Raw genomic sequence first — 20,755 nt, forward strand, 5'->3', positions numbered from 1 at the left:
AATCCTTTAACTGTTCAGATGCAAACAGATCCTTCTTTACCTCCAGGTCAGGCATGCTTTCATTTCTAACTACTATGTCTCTGTTTCCAGCAAGAGGGCCCTCACTGGACTCCCCATCTGTCACTTCCCCAGCCAAGCTAGCAAAAGGCAAAGGGTCAGAAAGTTCCAAAGACACACGTACATCCATAAAATCACCGTGATTATAAACCGGCTCTTTACTTCTCACATCTGTTGATAAACGTGATTCCCACAGTTTGTCAAAAATGAGGAAAATTCCTCCCTATTATGGCCTCATGCACCAAGGTGGGGACCAGTCCTACTTTAACAATTGCTGACCCACAACAAGTTTCTATATTCACTTCAGCAGTTACATAATGTTGGGTATCCCCATGTATGCAAGTTACCCCAATAGGTATTTGCTGGACCTTTAAGGGGTTCACTAACCCAGCTTTCACGAGGGTAACTAAACTTCCTGAATCTAGCAAGGCCTCTACCCGGTTACCCTCTAAGAACACATCATACATTTGTTTTTCCAGCTCAGGTGAAGGTACCACAGTACAGGCCAACCTAGCAAAGAAAGACATTCTGCGACATTCAAAGGCAGCATCACATTGCATGGGTTCTTGCGTGACTGGGCAATTGGCAATAACATGACCTGGCATACCACACCTAAAACATTTAACCACACGATTATCAACCCGTTTGGGCAGCATAGACCTTTCTAGCCCCACTGACCTGTCTCCAGGGCCAGTGTTTACAGTCTCTCCAGCCTTGCGTTCTCGGATCAGCCCAGCAACGTTTTCCCATGGAACAGTCGTATCAGTCTTTACGGAAGGGCGCTGTCGAGGATCTATGGGTTGTTGGGTGGTCATCAGTAGTTCCTCTGCCGCCAAATACCTCTCTACCATGTCCACTAATTGGTCAGCAGTATCCAGGTTTCCATGGCTCAACCACTTGCGCAGGACCACGGGCAAAGATCTCAAATAGCGGTCCATGACGACTCTTTCAACAATTATTATTATTATTATTATTATTATTATTATCCTTTATTTATAATCTGGGGACCAGTTAATGTCTCTGGCTGTAACCATTTTTTTGTTAGCTGAATAAGGTCGTGCATCTGGGAGCGAGGAGGCCTCTCCATGGCATACACCCAATGGCGCACCCGTTGTGCTCGTACTGACAGCGTGACTCCCAGGCGGGTCAGGATCTCAGTCTTTAGTTTATCATAGTCCCGAGCCTCAGCAGGGCTTAAATCAAAGTACGCTTTTTGGGGCTCACCTGACAGTAAAGGTACCAGCAGACTGGTCCACTGTGCTTTCGGCTAGTTCTCACGCTCGGCAATCCTTTCAACGTGGTCAGGTAGGCCTCCACATCATCAGCCTCTGTAATTTTCTGCAGGAAGTGACTAGCCCATAAAGAACTAAAGCTGGTCAGAGCACTGACGGTCACATCTCCAATCCGGGCTGCAAGGCTCTGCACCACTTCTGTTAAGGCCTCTATCCTGACGCTGTTGCCTGTAAAGTTCGTCAATAGCCACCTGCTGCTGTCTCCTATTTTTCTCCATTGCCACCTGCTGCTGTCTGTTGGCCTCCTGCTGAGCCGCTGTAGCTTTGCAGCAAGGCTTTGAGCAGTTCCTCCATGTCGACAGATTTTTCAGGTGGCTTTGTAGCTGCTTTCACCCAGGACATATATTAAATCCTCAGGGCGAGTCTCAGCAACTTCACACTGGGCTGTATCTGCATAAACCACCGTTTTCTGCAGGCCTCATAAAGCTGCTGCTTTTACTTATGTGCAGAACGGCATGCTCGCATTCTCCTCCAAGTTGTAACACTGTAAGGGAACAAGGTGCCGTTTCCTGGGGTAAATGGCAGCAAGCAGCAGCTGAGGAATCACACAAGTCCAGTTTGTGGTGCAACTGGCCACAACCAGCTTTATTAAACAGAAAATAAAACAAACACCAAAAGAAAATGCCTTGCCTGTCCGGCACGAACTAAACACAAGACGTTCCTAACTGTCTCTAAACAAAAACACAACGTTTCCCAGTCAACACTGTATGGCTCACTTGTATAAGGAAGCGTGTTTTTATCACAGAGGTTCTCCAGTCTCCTCAGGCAGTCTGCACACACTAATCAGGCTAGCAGCCCTATAACACTCTTACACAGCTGAAACCCTGATTAGCCCTCTGTGAGGCCAAAGACCCAAACTGGGCCCAATGTCTGGAACTTGCCCTATCTCTCTTTCAGGGCCCTTATCCAGCTTTTCCAACAAACTGAAAAGGTTCTAACAAAACAAAACAATTTCCTAGAGGTTTTCATTTTTCTAATACGTGTAAGACAAGAACATGGGACAAACATACCTGCCCTCAAACACTATTCCAGTGTTCTTGTCACACTTGATAAAGCACTAACCATCCACTAAGTCTTAACTACCGCACCATGTTCAAGTCCCCCCCCCCCCCCCCCTCCCCTCCTTCACCACCTCCACCACCTTAATCCAGCTCTGGGTTAGAGGTAGGAATAAGGGTTAGGGATAGTGGACAAATACCAGAACACGGGAGGATCGGAGATCTGATCCAGAAGTGATGGTCACATGATCACTGGGACCCAGAAGATGCCGCTGCAACTGCCGGGAGCAGGTAAGTCCCCACTGGGCAACCAAGATGAAATGTTGACATTTTAACATGTTCACATTTAATCACTGTCTACATTGTGAATGTCAACCTGACCAACATCGATATTATGACCATGTTGACATGATGAATAACAATATTACGACCGTCATTTTCTACCTGACCCCAATTGAGTGTACTGTGGATACACAATGTAAAATGTTCTGTGGCCTAGTGTCAGCCTTTAGGGCACATAGACAAACTCTTCCTAACTTATATTCTTTGCTTTAATATATGGAGCTGCCATATAATGTATACCTATAGAATACAGTGTAACAATCATTAATACATTATGTCCTATATATTGCAATTATTTACTGTACGTAATCTAGCCACAGTTACTTTGCATAAACAGTACAGCATTCTTAGTCTTATAATAATTTCCAAACCATGTTGCTATATAATATGATACTCTGTAATGAATTTGTAGTTACCTGTGTAACTCTCTAAGTATATATTTTGCTTTATTTATTTCAATGTGGGTGGTCTTCATCCTTACATGTCATAAACATAATATCCTATTAATTAATTCCAGAGGTTTATGTATACAATACTTTTCTGCCTTTCTATATAATATTTGACAGCTTCTTGTATTTCATTACTTGTTACACCACCTAAGAAGGTACAGTACACTAAAAAAAGAAAACAAATAACATGTGTATACACTCTTGGGAACCATGATGGAGCAGTGCGCTTCCCAACTGTACAAACTCCTCTATAAACTACTGTATAAACAAATCTATTATTCACAAAATCCAAACTTTGTTAAAATCACAGCTGCAATATTCAAACGCAGAAACTAAATAATACATTACCCACAAAGTAAATAAAAGTACATACAAAATAGCAATGCAGAAATGCTTCTTATAATAGTTCAGCATACAGTATATGGGGATCCGGTCATGGTCACAGTAGTCGAAATACCTATGCTGGAATACTGACACTGCTTGTAATGCTTGCGCCGGCATTCCAACTAGCATTAGAATCCTGGCACCGGAATCCTGACCGGCAGAATCCCACACGAGTGTTTGTCGGGCTGCTAGAGAAGTGAGCCGTGAGGGGAGGTTAGGCTTAGGCTGTGGGAAGGGGGGGTTAGGGTTAGGCAACCATGGGAGGGTTAGAGTTAGGCTGCGAGGGGGAGGAGGGTTAGGTTTAGGCAGTAGCAAGGGGGGGGGGTTAAGTTTAGGCACCAATGGGGAGGGTTAGTGTTAGGCTGCGGGAAGGGGGGGTAGGGTTAGGTTTAGGCTGCAGGAAGGGAGAGTTTGGGTTAGGGGGGCATTGGGGAAAGGTAAGCATGCATTCCTTGCCACAGTCGGGATTTTCATTATCAGGATTCCTCGGTCGGTATTGGACTACAAGTACATTTACAGGGTATCCAGTCTGTAGATCTACACTAAAAAGGTCAAGTAAGACCTCTAGTGTCTGTCTCTTCTAGTGTTTTTGTTTAAGCTGCTACCGATTGAAGCGCTCCCACAGCCCCCGGCATTCTCAAGCCACTGCAGGGGCTATTGTTATGCTTCTTCACACCCGCACCCACCCTCACCCCAGACAATGCGCAATGAAACACCTGGCAACGAGCATGAGAACACTGGCAACGAACAAGAAACCCCTGGAAATAAGCATGAGACCCCTGGCAACGAGGAGGAAACCCCTGGTAATGAGCATAGAACCAAGAGCATGAAAACCCTGGCAATAAGCACGAGACCCCTGACACAAGCATGAAACCCCTAACACAAGCATGAAAACCCCTGGCAACAAGCATGAGACCCCTGTCAATATGTAGAAAACCCCTGTCAATGAGCATGAAACCCCTGACAATGGGCATGAAACCATTGGCAATGAGCATGAGACCCCTGACAAAGAGCAGGTAATTTAAAAGTAATTAGAATCCTGTTATTTATATTATCCACTGTGTGGCATAATTTGTAAGGGGCATTATTGTGTGTGGGGCATAAAATGGTGTCAGGGCCATAACTGTGCATGGCATAATGTGTAATGGGCATTATGATGTGTAGCATATTGTGTAATGGTCATTACTGTGTGTGGCATATTGTGTAAGGGACATTACTATAAGGAGGAAAAATTACAAATAATGTAAAGGGCATGAATCAGGATTTTTATATTTTTACTGTGGTGCGCAATGTCTGGATGTGCAGGTCGCAAAACTGAGGTATAAGACAGTCTTTTCCTGCAAGGCCATGCCCCTTGCAGCAATGCCACGCCCCTTACAGTAAGGCCACAAACCTTTTTGGGGGCAAATTCTTTATTCTTGCAAAGGATAATTCTTTATTTTTACAAATGTGCCCCCCTCCACTGTAGCCCCTCCCACATTACCCACAGCTCCGCCCACCGCTGACGACCCCAGGGATTTCCTGAACCTATTTTTCTACAAAAATAGCACTGTCTAAGCATATATATATTAAATAGCAGTAATTAGTTGGAATTCTCAACAAGGAGAAAGAAAGTCAGTTCACACGACAAAGAGGGAGATAGTTCAGATTCGATGTCTGCTGTATATATAAATAATAACGTTGGTTAACTTTAAATTATGCTTCAGTTTTAATCACACTAAAATAATCTGCACAGTTTACTCGGACACAGCCTCTGAAATCCTTATCATAAGGTGTAAAAATCTCTGATAGATAGGCTTAGATGCTGTACTGTGGACTATGTAAAACCTTGGGCATCAATCTACCTCTTTATGGAAATGTAGATCAGAATCATAATCAAACTTAATTTTATTATCATTATATTTTTCTTAAGAAAAATGTTCAAAATCATCACCAATAGGTACATGAATGGTAACAACACATCACTCACATGACTTAGATTACTCATTTTTAAAATGGATTTAGAATGCTCAAACTTTGATTTCAAACAGAAATACACAACACCCCATTGATTACTGTATATGTTAAATAATGGTCATTTACTTATGGCGTTCCCTTTTTAAATAATTGAAAAAGTGAGAAATCTTTTTACCATAGAATGCAATTATACCAAAGCAAACCTGTTTCTGATAGATAATTACCTATTACAGTTTAAATAACATCATAAATCTGAATTTCAATATGCAATTTCTTATAAATAGAATGTAGAAATTGTCAATAAAGCATATTCGCAATTCTGAATGGGACATTTTTTATCTATATTCCCTATGTTCATTTTATCATAGTCATTTATATTTCCATAAATTAAGGGAGTTCATAAGGTTTGCTTGTTTTCTTTAGTTTTTGCTCTCGTTTTTTCATTATTTCTTTGAAATGTTCTTCTTCCTTTTTTTGTTTCTGTTGTTGCTCATTGTCCATCTCCTCTTTCGCTTCTTTCATTCTAATGTTCAACTCCTTTTCCCACTGTAAAATTTAAAAAGAAAATTCTATAAAGATATACCATTATAGAGGCACACTTAAGGGAGAATCTCAGATTTCCCTTAAAGTGTATGCATGCCACACATACCAACTTGTAAATGGAAAGAGAAGACCATGCTCAGGGCAGCTAGATGTGGGGTGATTAAGATGGACAGTATATAACTGGTGAGTCAGATGTGCTGCTACAGGTAGGGGATACTCCTTTTCCAGCAGAGACAATAGGGTAGAAAGCTAAGATACTACCAGGAAAAATCTGGATAGCTACCGCTAGTATCCCGGTTTGCTATTCATACTAAATGATAGTCATTAACTAACAGTAATGCCACTGTAATTTTACTCTCTGGAACCCTATGACTCTGCACAGATTAGTCTTGGTGCCAGATCAGTTGCTCTGAATGTAAGCCTCCCAAGATGGTACAAGTAGTCCATAAATCTTATGACTGCCTCTGCTGGAGAGGTGTGGTGGCACATCTTCAGCAAGCCATGAGACAACCAGGAGCTGCACGAGAAGTAATTTGAGATCTGGGGATTTTGCACGTAGCAAGTTTTTGCTGCCCGTGCGATCAACTAGACGCCACCTATGGGGGATGTGTTTTTTTGCATAGCAAGGCTGCGAACGCTTGTGCAGCCGTGCTATGCAAAAACATTTTGTGCAGTTTCTAAGTAGCTTTCAAGTTACTTACCCACTGCGGTGTACAGCCTGTCTGGTCCCAGAATTGACGTCAGACACCCGCCCTGCAAATGCCTGGACACGCCTACGTTGGACTCACCACTCCCAGTAAACGGTCAGATGACGCCCCGGAACGCCTTCCTCCTGTCAATCTTCTTGCGATCGCGGAAGCGATCGCTTTCTTTGTTCTCCTTGTCTTTGCCCAGCGGTGGCCACCGTTTGGCAACGATGCGTCTGCGAATTGCATGCGCAGAACTGACCCGTTCGCACGGCTGCGAAAAACAGCAGCGTGCGAATGGGTCGGAATGACCCCCTTTGTCATTCATTTTGTGAGGATGTGGGGAGGATCTGCACAATAAAGCGACTAGAGATTTGTGAGATGAGGGGTCTGAATTAAAGTCATTAGATAGTTGGGGTCCATACAGCAAAGCCAACATAAATTTGGGGTGATCTGTATAAGAAGCCTCTTTTTTTTTTCTTGGGGTGGGGGACCTGCATTATAAAGCCACAGTCATGTGCTGTATCACGCTTGCACAAGCTTCTGTGTGTTTTGCATGGACATATGGGCATATCCTACCATATGTTTAGCAGACACCTCACCCACTTGCCAAAACCTACATCTGCTTTCCCAACCAGGAGTCAAAGTAGCATGAAGTCAGGGTAGCTTTCTATAGACTTGCAGTCATGCCTAATGTCCTGGGAGCTATAAATTGAACTTAGGGCTGAGACCACCAAGGAATAATGCACAGTTTTACATTAACAGACATCTATACCATTCTACGAATATGCAGTTGGTCTGTGATGCAAAACAAAAAAGTGTTATCACTGGCTACCTTGATTCATGTCACAATGCCTACATTCTCAGCAATTCACTCATGTCACGTAAATTTGAGGCCCAACAAATGCCAGAGGGATGGGTACTAAGTCAGTCACCTTATTGTTGTAGCTGATCTTATAATGAACATTTAAATATATGGGTTTTGTTGTATTTGTTTTTTCTACAACTGGGGATTTAGGCTTTTGCTGTTGCTCCTGGCTTCTGACTCCAGTGTCACATCCACAGACTACTGCTGAGCATAAATATAATGAGGCACATACAGTATAAGCACTAGATGAGTGACTGAATGCACTTTTGGCCTATTCAAATCTTGGTTCCGCTGTCTTGACAAATGTGGGTGCACCCTCAGTTGGCTTGTGTGTCTCCCGGTATTTGTTCAAGTGTTTGTGATTCTTACTTTGCATGGGATATGTTTTGGCAAATAGGAATTCAATAGGAAGTGTCTGACGATTTTTAGTTGGTTTTACACTTCTATTTACAGGCGATTTGAAATGGAGTTGACAAAACGGACTGCCTTTAGACTTTTAAAACAGAATCACATCGACATCGATTTTCAAAAGCAACACAAAATCGACACTTAGTAAATTTCCAATTTACATCAGTCCACCCCTGCTGCAAATCAGTAGATTTGAGTGGTTGGAGCTGTGAAACCGGCGGTAGGGATCCCGGAGGTCAGCATACCGACTCCAGGATGCCGACTGCAGAATGCCGGCAGTGGAAGGGCGAGGGCAACAGAGCACCTTGCAGGCTCTCTATGGGTGTCGTAGTTCCTGTTAGTCGACATGCCGACTGTCGGGCTTTTGATCGCTCAGGATCCTGCCGTCGGCATGGTGACCGCATCCCGGTTTGAGTGTATATTATCCCCTGGTACCAGAATTTACTCAGAATTTTAGTCCTGACCGCCGATATGGCTCTATATTAGCATTTGCATTGTGTATGGTACTGTACAATAAAATTGACAAGAAGATGTCTATCAATACAGACTGCACTACTATCAGTTTAATAAGCCAGATCTGGTGAAGAGATGGATCTGGATCCAGGCACCAACAGGCAAAGCTTTAGCTGTCCCAGGATGCATTGGGGCATCCTCTATAACCCCGCCTCCAGGCAATGTGTGCTCAGTTTTGTTAACCAGTCCAATGCAGGAAGCAGGCAAGAGAGAAGGCAGATGTTAGTTACTTAAGAACACTATTTCACAACAGTAGAGGGTACCAGTGGCTAATGCCATACAAACCCAAAGAAGCTAGGTGGGTCAGGGTGGGCGCCCTGTGGAACCCAATGTACCTCGCAGAAAAAGAGTTAACAACGGTAAGTCTACCATAACTCTTACTTTCTGCAGCAGGTTACATTGGTTTCCACAGAGAAACATCGGGGATGTCCTAAAGCAGTTCCTCAAGGGAGGGGACACGCCTTAGCGGATATGAAAATCCGGTGTCCAAAGGAAGCATCCCGGGAGGCGAAGGTATCAAAGGCATAGAACCTAAGAAACGTGTTCAATGAGGACCACACAGCCACCTTGCACAACTGTTCTGGGGATGCGCCACAGCGGGCCGCCCAAGAAGGTCCAACAGACCAAGTAGATTGGGCCTTAATCGCAGCAGGAGCTGGGTGTCCAGCCTGCACATAAGCATGTGCAATTACCATTCTAATCCATCTGGCCAAGGTTTGCTTATTTGCAGGCCAGCCACGTTTGTGGAAACAAAACAGGACAAAGAGGGCATCAGACCATCTAATGGAAGCAGTCCTGTCAATATAGATACGGAAGGCCCTAACCACATCTATAGAACGTTCTTTAGCCGACAAGTCTGAAGAGATAAAGGTCGAGACCACAATCTCTTGGTTAAGGTGAAATGATGACACCACCTTAGGTAAATAACCAGGTCGAGTTCGGAGAACCGCCCTGTCACATGGAAAAATCAAAAAGGGAGGACAACAGGATAAAGCGCCTAAGTCCGACACTCTTCTTGCGGAGGCAATAGCCAGCAAGACCAGGACCTTGGCTGTGAGACATTTGAGGTCCACTGATTCAAAAGATTCGAATGGAAACTCTTGTAGGGCTTTCAACACAATATAAAAGTCCCATGGAGCCACAGGGGGTACACAGGGAGGCTGAATACGTAGAACACCCTGAATGAACGTAAAGTATGTACATCAGGAATAGAGGCAATTTTGCGCTGAAACAACACCGACAAGGTAGAAATATGAACCTTGAGGGAGGCCAGGCGAAGACCTAAGTCCAGGCCTCGTTGCAGAAAATCTAGAATTCTGGAAGTTCTGAATCTATGGGCATCTTAATTCTTATCAGCACACCAGGTGAAGGAAAAATGCCATGCTCTGTAATAAATCCGGGCAGAGGCCGGTTTGTGGACCTTCAGCACAGTCTGAGTAACGGCCTCAGAGAACTCTTTTGACCTTAAGAATGATGCTTCAAGAGCCACGCCATCAAAGCCAGTCTGGCCAGGTCCAGGTAGAGGCAAGGGCCCTGGTGTAGAAGGTCTTGACGCTGAGGAAGCAGAAGGGGACAATCTGATGAGAGACCCTGTAGGTCTGAAAACCAGTGACACCCTAGGAGGTGCAAGATGATCCACCAGAGTACCCAGCATTGCAGTAAATGCTTACCATGGCTGCACCTGACTAGGTGCAGGAGCTGCGGACTGTAATGCCTCCTCCTCTGATAAATCCGCGGAGCACACACTGCAAATTGCAGGGGCTTCCGCTGATTTGCTGCCCTTTTTCTTAGACATTGCACAATGTAAACAAATGGACTTACGCAGTACGATAATATAGCCAGACAAATATAATAACCTGTGGAATAAACAGACAGGGTAAATGGTGACTGTAAACACAGAAGTAATACATGTCAGCATCCGGAGTCTTGCATCCGGTTCTGGTACTGGCGGCCTTCCTGTTAACCGGCTGGTGTGGCTGCGGCAGATAGGAGTTGCGGCAGCGAGGAGGTCCTTCGGTGTGGCTGTCGGGTGTCTGGAGGCCGGGGTCCTGGTCCTGGGAAGCGGAGCATCGCAGCTGGAGGTGTCTATTTCCAAGTGCTCTGTTGCTGGAGTGCGGCATCAGGGAGGCTGAGGCCTGAGGTAGTGGCTGTGTGCTGGTTCCACATGTGTAGTCTGTGAAGGGAGCTGCCATGTTGGAGACCAAGCCAATAGGTATCGCAGTTCACATCTAGCCAATCCGGTGCAGTCTTCCCTTATAAAAAGGGGTTTATGCTTAGTCATGGTGCCAGTGCTTCAAGTTACTTGCTGCCGTAAGGTACTCAAGCTCTGTGTGCCCAGGTTAACCCCTGGTATCCTGGTTCTGTTGTGGCCGCCCGGTGGTCAGTTCTATTATTGCAGTCTTTTGCTCCCAGGCCACCTGCTCTTGCGGTTTAACCGCTGGGTCCTCTATCTGGTAGAGGGTCTCCGTTTGCTGACGGAGCTCACATCGATCCTCTCTTCAACATGGTTTTTCAAGTCGTCTCTTCATTCAGTGTTCTTCAGCATTGTTTACAAATCATGAACATTTCGTCTTTCAGAATTCACTCAGACTTATCTCCTAATCGTTGTGTATGATTGTGGTCTCAGTAAAGCTGAATTAATCTTTCTTTAGTGTATCGTTCTCATTCATTGTCCTCATTGCCTACCCCTCTACATCTTTGGCCTAAGTCTTCAATCCATGAGAAAGAACTACTTTCAGCCATCTCGTTTCCTTCCTTTGACAAAATCTGCTCCCTCAGTCAATTGTCAGTCGTCAGATCCTCAACTCAAACCGAGCGTGACAATATACCTATATAGGGATATAGATAAACTCTCTCTGTATAACTATATTGCTTGACCCAAACGCACCTAGCCCAGGATGTAGAATATAGTGATAGTTATAGCTGGGAAACACTGAAAGTGAAACCACACAGCAGAATAGACACACAGTCACATGCAATGCAGAAATTATATTACAGTAAAGCTGCACTGGATTTATATATCACTGTGTGGTCAATAGACCGGAGAATATAGCAGAGTACTCATACAATATAATCTGCGATGTACACCTTTTCTCAACTAACACTGGGCCTAATTCAGAGTTGATCGCACCAGCAAATTTGTTAGCAGTTGGACAAAACCATGGGAGTCATTCCGAGTAGATCGCTCGCTGGCTAGTTTTAGCAGCCGTGCAACGCTATGCCGCCGCCCACTGGGGAGTGTATTTTAGCATTGCAGAAGTGCGAACACATGTGCAGCTGAGCTCTGCAAAACGAGTTTTATGGTAAGAACTTACCATTGTTAAAACTCTGCGAGGTACACTGGCCTCAACAAGTCTGGACAATGGGTGTAGAGTAGGATCTTGATCCGAGGCACCAACAGGCTCAAAGCTTTGACTGTTCCCAGAATGCACAGCACCGCCTCCTATATCACCCCGCCTCCCAGCACAGGAGCTCAGTTTAGTTAACCAGCCCAATGCAGTAGCAGGAAAAGAGACGACAATGGTTAGTAGCCACATACACCACACTCTCACGACAAGAGAAGTGTCAGCGGCTAATGACATATCAACCCAAAGAAGCTAAGTGCGTCAGGGTGGGCGCCTTGTGGAGCCCAGTGTACCTCGCAGAAAGAGTTTTAACAAGGGTAAGTTCTTACCATAAAACTCGTTTTCTGCTGCGGGGTACACTGGGCTCCACAAGTCTGGACAATGGGGATGTCCTAAAGCAGTTCCTTATGGGAGGGGATGCACTGTAGCGGGCACAAGAACCCGGCGTCCAAAGGAAGCATCCTGGGAAGCGGCAGTATCGAAGGCATAGAACCTTATGAACGTGTTCCCGGAGGACCACGTAGCCGCCTTGCACAATTGATCAAGGGTCGCACCACCTTGGGCCGCCCAAGAAGGTCCAACAGACCGAGTAGTATGGGCCGTAATGTGAACAGGAGCTGACAGACCAGCCTTCACATAAGTATGCGCAATCACCATTCTAATCCACCTGGCCAGGGTCTGCTTGTGAGCAGGCCAGCCACGTTTGTGAAATCCAAACAAAACAAAGAGAGAATCAGACTTTCGAATAGAAGCAGTTCTCTTCACATAGATACGGAGAGCCCGTACCACATCCAAAGACCGCTCTTTGGGAGACAAATCAGGAGAGACAAAAGCTGGAACCACAATCTCCTGATTAAGGTGGAACGAAGAAACCACCTTAGGTAAATATCCGGGACGAGTCCTAAGAACCGCCCGGTCACGGTGAAAAATCAGATATGGGGAACTACAAGACAAGGCACCCAAATCCGACACTCTTCTAGCAGAGGCAATAGCCAGCAAGAACACCACCTTAAGGGAAAGCCACTTAAGGTCAGCTGAACCAAGAGGTTCAAATGGAGACTCCTGAAACGCCTCCAAAACCACCGACAAGTCCCAAGGAGCCACAGGCGGGACATAGGAAGGTTGGATACGCAACACACCCTGAGTGAAAGTATGAACATCAGTCGCAATTTTTCTCTGAAACCACACCGACAAGGCAGAAATATGAACCTTGAGGGAGGCCAGACGCAGGCCTAAATCTAGGCCCTGCTGTAGAAAAGCCAAAAGTTTGGCTGTACTAAACTTGGAAGCGACATAATGGTTAGATGCGCACCAAACAAAGTAGGAATGCCAGACCCGATGGTAAATCCGAGCAGAGGCCGGTTTCCGGGCCCGCAACTTAGTTTTAATGACCTCTTCAGAAAAACCCTTAGCTCTTAAGACGGAAGCTTCAAGAGCCATGCCGTCAAAGACAGCCGGGCTAGGTCCTGGTAGACACAGGGGCCCTGAATGAGGAGGTCTGGGCATTGTGGACCCTCTGACGATAGGCCTTGCAGGTCTGAGAACCAGTGCTGTCTTGGCCACGCTGGAGCTATGAGAAGCAGATTTCCTTTTTCTTGCTTGAACTTCCGAATTACCCTGGGCAGGAGTGACACCGAAAGGGAACACGAACGGCAGCTGAAACCTCCACGGCACTGCCAGCGCATCCACGAATGCTGCTTGAGGATCCCTTGTCCTTGCTCCGAAGACCGGAACCTTGTGATTGTGTCGAGACGCCATCAGATCCACATGTGGAAGACCCCACCTTTCCACGAGGAGTTGAAACACTTCTGGATGTAGGCCCCACTCGCCGGCATGCACGTCCTGACGACTGAGAAAGTCCGCTTCCCAATTCAGGACTCCCAGAATAAATATTGCCTATATTGCCGGTAGATGGCGTTCTGCCCAACGTAGAATCCGTGAGGCTTCCTTCATTGCCAAACGGCTTTGAGTGCCGCCTTGATGATTTATGTAAGCCACTGTGGTGGCGTTGTCCGACTGTACTTGAACAGGACGGTTCTGAATCAAATGCTGGGCTAGGTTCAACGCATTGAAGACCGCCCGCAATTCCAGAATGTTGATCGAGAGGAGAGATTCCTCCTTGGTCCACCGACCCTGCAAGGAGTGCTGCTCCAGCACCGCGCCCCAACCTCTTAGACTGGCATCTGTCGTCAACAGGACCCAGTTGGATATCCAGAAGGGACGGCCTCTGTACAATTGTCGGTCCTGGAGCCACCAGAGCAGCGACAGATGGACCTCCGGAGTCAAAGAGATCATTTGAGACCTGATCCGGTGAGGCAGGCCATCCCACTTGGCTAGAATCAGCTTCTGGAGGGGGCGAGAATGGAATTGAGCATACTCCACCATGTCGAATGCTAATACCATGAGGCCCAGCACCTGCATTGCCGAATGTATCGACACTTGCGGACGAGAAAGGAAGCAACGAATCCTGTCCTGAAGTTTCAGGAGTTTCTCCTGAGACAAGAACAACCTCTGGTTGCGAGTGTCCAACAGCGCTCCCAGATGCACCATGCTCTGAGCAGGGACCAGTGAGGATGTCTTCCAGTTGATGAGCCACCCGTGGGCTTGTAGAAACCGGACCGTCATATCCAGATGACACAGGAGAAGTTCTGGAGAATTTGCCAGGATTAACAAGTCGTCCAGGTACGGCAGTATCCTGACCTCTTGACGGCGGAGTACCACCGTCGTCACCGCCATTACTTTGGTGAAAACTTGCAGAGCCGTTGTTACACCAAAAGGTAACGCCCGAAACTGGTAATGAAGGTTGCCAATAGCGAACCTCAGGTATTGTTGATGTGACACTGCTATAGGAATATGCAGGTAAGCATCCTGTATGTCCAGGGAGACCATGTAGTCCCCAGGTTCCAAGGCCAGAACTATAGAGCGAAGGGTTTCCATACGGAACTTGGAAACCTTCACAAACTTGTTCAGTGCCTTGAGGTTGTGAATGGGCCGGGAGGACCCATTCAGTTTCGGGACTAGAAACAGCGGAGAATAGTACCCCCGGCTCCTCTGAGCAAGAGGCACCTGTATTACGACTCCTGTATCCAGGAGGGTCTGTACTACCGAATGCAGAGTGTTTGCCTTTGTCTGGTCCAGGAGGGTCTGTACTACCGAATGCAGAGTGTTTGCCTTTGTCTGGCAAAATCGATGAGGGGGTCGGTTTTTGAAGGCTATGGCGTAACCTCGAGTGACGACTTCCCGTACCCAGGCATCTGAAGTGGTCTTCAACCATTCCTGGGTATACCCTAGAAGCCGGCCCCCCACCCTGGGATCCCCATGGGGGAGGCCCGCCCCGTCATGCGGCAGGCTTATCGGTCTTGGCTGCTGGCTGACGGGCAGCCCAGGCTCTTTTGGGCTTCGGCTTACCAGGTTTGGAAGTGCGGGCCTGCTTATGGTACGCCTGACCTTTTGCTTTACCTGAAGGACGAAAGGGGCAAAAGGACGTGCCTTTGGCCTTCGACACAGAAGGAGCTGTATTAGGCAGACAGGCAGTTTTGGCAGTAGCAAAGTCAGCCACTATCTTATTTAAGTCCTCCCCAAACAGAATATCTCCCTTGAAAGGGAGTACCTCCAGGGTTTTTCTAGAGTCCAGATCCACAGACCAGGATCTCAGCCACAATATCCTGCGAGCCAGTACTAACGTAGTAGAGGCCTTGGCTGCTAGGATACCGGCATCAGAAGCCGCCTCTTTAATATAGCGAGAAGCTGTGACAATATATGACAAGCATAGTCTAGCATGGTCAGAGGAGATTTCAGCTTCTAACTCCAAGGCCCATGCTTCAATAGCCTCTGCCGCCCATGTAGCTGCAATAGTGGGCCTTTGTGCAGCACCCGTGAGGGTGTAAATCGCTTTTAGACAACCCTCGACATGTTTATCCGTAGGCTCTTTTAGAGACGTGACAGTAGTGACAGGTAGAGCTGAGGAAACCACCATCCTAGTCACATGTGAGTCTACTGGAGGAGGCGTTTCCCAATTCTTAGACAGCTCTGGCGCGAGGGGATAGCGAGCCAGCATCTTCTTTTGAGGCACAAACTTCGTACCCGGGCTTTACCAGGGTTCCTGACGTATATCCACTAGGTGGTCAGAGTGAGGTAAAACTTGTTTAATCACCTTCTGACGCTTGAACCTATCTGGTTTCTTAGGAGGAACGGATGGCTCGGGATCATCCGTAATCTGCAGAATTAACTTAATAGCCTCCAAAAGATCAGGAACATCCACATGTAAACTACCCTCCCCATCAGCCGTATCTGAGTCAGAACCTGTGGATTCAGTGTATGTGATGTCTTCATCAGACGAGGTGTCAGTGACAGCAGTGGATTGTGAGGAGACGAGCGCTCGCTTAGAGGACCTCTTGGACTTAGGCGAGCGATGGTCAGACTTTTTAGTAGTCAGGGACTGCTTCAACTTCTTTAATTGAGCAGATAAATCGTCCGCCCACGGCGGGTTAGCTGCAGGGACCACATACGGTTGTACCGGCATTGGGGGTCCCATAGGGGGTGTTAGTTTATGAACTAGCATATGCAGAAGCGTGGAAAAAGCGTCCCACGGAGGGTCAGTATGTGCTTCCGTTGCCACAGTCCCACTGGGGGGCAAGGAGCCCCCAGAACCAGAGCCCACAGCTGCTATATTCTCCCCATATGTGCCTGTGGCTTCAGCAACACCAGCAGTGTGTTCCGCCCCAGAACCGTTACCCTCAGAAGCAGACATGATATAACTTGCAGTATGAGGTAACACAGTACAATTATTAGCAGCACTATGGCCCTCATTCGGAGTTGTTCACTCGCAAGCTGCTTTTAGCAGTTTTGCACACGCTAAGCCGCCGCCTACTGGGAGTGAATCTTAGCATAGTAAAATTGTGAACGAAAGATTAGCAGAATTGCGAATAGACACTTCTTAGCAGTTTCTGAGTAGCTCCACACTTACTCGGCAACTGCGATCAGTTCAGTCAGTTTAGTTCCTGGTTTGACGTCACAAACACTCCCAGCGTTCACCCAGACACTCCCCCATTTCTTCAGACACTCCCGCGTTTTTCCCAGAAACGGCAGCGTTTTTTTTACACACACCCATAAAACGGCCAGTTTCCGCCCAGAAACACCCACTTCCTGTCAATCACATTACGATCACCAGAACGAAGAAAAAACCTTGTAATGCCATGAGTAAAATTCCTAACTGCATAGCAAATTTACTTGGCGCAGTCGCAGTGCGAACATTGCGCATGCGCAATTAGCAGAAAATCGCTGCGATGCGAAGAAAATTACAGAGCGAACAACTCGGAATGACCACCTTTATCCCTAAACCCAAACCCCTGCGCAGTGTAGTCAGCACCAGCAGAGATAAAGGAGAGATATGGTGATTAAATCACAGAGAAAAATACGTAATACAGTCAGTAGCGGATCTTGCCACGGGCAAGCAGGACTTTTACAAGGGGTGCTGCCTTCCGGAGGGCACCGGCGCCATCCGGAGGGCGCCACACCATGGCAAGATCCGCCACTGTGCAGTGTGCCCCCCAGCAGTGCCCCCCCGCCCCGCTGTGAGAAGGGAACCAGATGCTACGCGTCTAGTTTCCCTTCGTGGCACTGGTCCCCCCCGCTGTGAAGGGAATCAGACGCTAAGCGTCTAGTTTCCCTTCATGGAGAGGACCTTTGATGTGCGGTGCGCGATGACATCATCGCGCACCGCACAGCATTGTGGCACAGATGCTAGGGGTCATAATTGACCTCTAGTGCCTATGCTGTGCTATTGGAGAGACATCATGACTGACGTCTCTTCCATAGATCCGAGGAGAAGAGCGGTGCCGGCGGAGATCTGCAGGTCTGGAATCAGGAGCGGCGATAGTAAGTATGCTTTGTTTTGTTTTTTATTCCCTTTCAGCGGCGCTGTAAATGGGGGCGTGACTGACCACGCCTCCGTATTAAGCCACGCCCCTAACTTTTGCCCGGGGCGCCACCAGGGCAAGGACCGGTCCTGAATACAGTATATCTTTGTGAAAATCCTATATTAAATAACACCTGACGCACCAAGCCCCCTCAGGTTATAGAATATAGGGATAGCAAGTTGAGTGAAAGACATGAGATGGACACCACTCAGCTATCAATGCACACACAAATAGTCACAGTTGGTACAATGCAGAGGTTATTACAGACAATAATACTGCACTGAACTAGCTTACACAGCTATATAGTCAATAGATATAACACTACACAGTAAGAAACTGGATGTATATCACAGGGTAATTGTACTATAAACCCCTGACTAAATGCACTCTTTCTTACTAACACTGACTAAAAAGGCAGGTAGAATACTTAAGTGTCATGTAAAGGCACAGCGCTGACAACCAGGCGGCTTTACAAAGGAGGATTTACCCAAGCAGTCCCAGGAACAGTGAGCTGAGGAGTAATGGCGCCGCAGACACTGACAGGGAGTGATGAAAAGACAGAGATGCAGCTCCAGGGCGGGAACACTTGCTGGAAATGGTGCCCTGGGGCTGGGGGAGGGGCTTCAGGTCTAAGCCTTATCCCCCTTGCTGGCAAAACCACCGGGTACTGTGGGCGATATTAAAATCGGTTTTAAGAGAAAACCTGACCTGCGCCCATGCCCTGGTGATCTAGTGGGATCGCCTGTATCCACAGTGTCCACTGCCAGCGCGTGCGGCCCTCCTCCCACTGACCGCGCCGGATCGTGATAAAAACCGGGTCCCGCGAGCGGGACCCACTTACCACCTCCCGAAGCGCGGCCACGCGATCCTGGAGAACCCCAGCCGTGTGTGTCTAACATGAAGAAAACTGGAGCCTCCGCTGTAGGTACCCGGCAACCTGGGCACGGGAGTGTACAGCGCCGCTGGGGAGAGCTGGAGCTGCAGCAGTGAATGTCACAAGACATTTACCACCACTGCTGCCCTTGAAGTCTTCACTTTTTACCTCATAAAAAGCTTTTCTCAGGGCTGCTTGGAGCAGCTCCTCTGTTAAGTGCCTGCTTACTGCAGCACCAACTTTCAAACTGAGCTCCTGTGCAGGGAGGCGGGGTGATATAGGAGGCGGCGCTGTGCATTCTGGGAACAGTCAAAGCTTTGAGCCTGTTGGTGCCTCGGATCAAGATCCTACTCTACACCCATTGTCCAGACTTGTGGAGCCCAGGGTACCCCGCAGCAGAAAAACAGTTTGTGCAGTTTCAGAGTAGCTCTGTACCTACTCAGCGCTTTGCAAACCCTCCCTGAGAACGGTCAGTTGACACCCAGAAACGCCCCCTTTCTGTCAATCTTCTTGCGGCCGCCAGTGCGACTGAAAACTTTGCTAGAACCTGTGCAAAACCACAACGGGCTTTGTACCCATACGTCGCACATGCGCAAAAATTTCATTTTTTAGCCTGATCACTGCGCTGCGAACAACGGCAGCTAGCGATCAACTCGGAATGACCCCCTATGTGCACTGTAGGGGGGGCAGATATAACATGTGCAGCAGAGAATTAGATTTGGGTAGGGTGTGTTCAAACTGAAATCTAAATTGCAGTGTAAAAAATAATAAGAATTTACTTACCGATAATTCTATTTCTCGTAGTCCGTAGTGGATGCTGGGGACTCCGTCAGGACCATGGGGAATAGCGGCTCCGCAGGAGACAGGGCACAAAAATAAAGCTTTAGGATCAGGTGGTGTGTACTGGCTCCTCCCCCTATGACCCTCCTCCAAGCCTCAGTTAGGATACTGTGCCCGGACGAGCGTACACAATAAGGAAGGATATTGAACCCCGGGTAAGACTCATACCAGCCACACCAATCACACCGTATAACTTGTGATCTGAACCCAGTTAACAGTATGACAAACGTAGGAGCCTCTGAACAGACGGCTCACAACAAATAACAACCCGATTTTTTTGTAACAATAACTATGTACAAGTATTGCAGACAATCCGCACTTGGGATGGGCGCCCAGCATCCACTACGGACTACGAGAAATAGAATTATCGGTAAGTAAATTCTTATTTTCTCTAACGTCCTAAGTGGATGCTGGGGACTCCGTCAGGACCATGGGGATTATACCAAAGCTCCCAAACGGGCGGGAGAGTGCGGATGACTCTGCAGCACCGAATGAGAGAACTCAAGGTCCTCCTCAGCCAGGGTATCAAATTTGTAGAATTTTGCAAACGTATTTGCCCCTGACCAAGTAGCAGCTCGGCAGAGTTGTAATGCCGAGACTCCCCGGGCAGCCGCCCAGGATGAGCCCACTTTCCTTGTGGAATGGGCCTTGACAGATTTAGGTTGTGGCAAGCCTGCCACAGAATGCGCAAGTTGAATTGTGCTACAAATCCAACGAGCAATCGTCTGCTTAGAAGCAGGAGCACCCATCTTGTTGGGTGCATACAATATAAGCAGTGAGTCAGACTTTCTGACTCCCGCCGTTCTTGAAATATATATTTTCAATGCCCGGACCACGTCCAACAACTTGGAATCCTCCAACTCGTTAGTAGCCGCAGGCACCACAATAGGCTGGTTCAGGTGAAACGCTGACACCACCTTAGGCAGAAAATGAGGACGCGTCCGCAGTTCTGCCCTGTCCGTATGGAAAATCAGATATGGGCTCTTATATGATAAAGCCGCCAATTCTGATACTCTCCTGGCTGAAGCCAGGGCCAGTAGCATGGTTACTTTCCATGTGAGATACTTCAGCTCCACCGATTTGAGCGGCTCAAACCAATGGGATTTGAGAAAATCCAAGACTACATTAAGATCCCACGGTGCCACTGGGGGCACAACCGGGGGCTGTATATGTAGTACTCCTTTTACAAAAGTCTGGACTTCAGGAACTGAAGCCAATTCTTTCTGGAAGAAAATCGACAGGGCCGAAATTTGAACCTTAATGGACCCCAACTTGAGGCCCAT

At 47.3% G+C, this 20,755-nt stretch overlaps 1 protein-coding gene across 4 annotated transcripts in view; it reads right to left on the reverse strand.

Moving 5' to 3' along the window:
• Positions 1-5,206: 5,206 nt before the first annotated feature.
• TMEM232 (transmembrane protein 232) overlaps positions 5,207-20,755 on the reverse strand; it is a 530,130-nt gene continuing 514,581 nt past the window's right edge. For all 4 annotated transcript variants that reach the window (XM_063964108.1, XM_063964107.1, XM_063964106.1 and 1 more), the window contains one exon: positions 5,207-6,024. In XM_063964108.1, coding sequence (XP_063820178.1) covers positions 5,866-6,024 — 159 coding nt within the window. In that variant the 3' untranslated portion in view covers positions 5,207-5,865. The remainder of the gene's footprint in view (positions 6,025-20,755) is intronic.

Source organism: Pseudophryne corroboree, chromosome 1 (genome assembly GCF_028390025.1).
Source record: "Pseudophryne corroboree isolate aPseCor3 chromosome 1, aPseCor3.hap2, whole genome shotgun sequence".
In the NCBI taxonomy this organism is placed as follows: Eukaryota; Metazoa; Chordata; class Amphibia; order Anura; family Myobatrachidae; genus Pseudophryne; species Pseudophryne corroboree.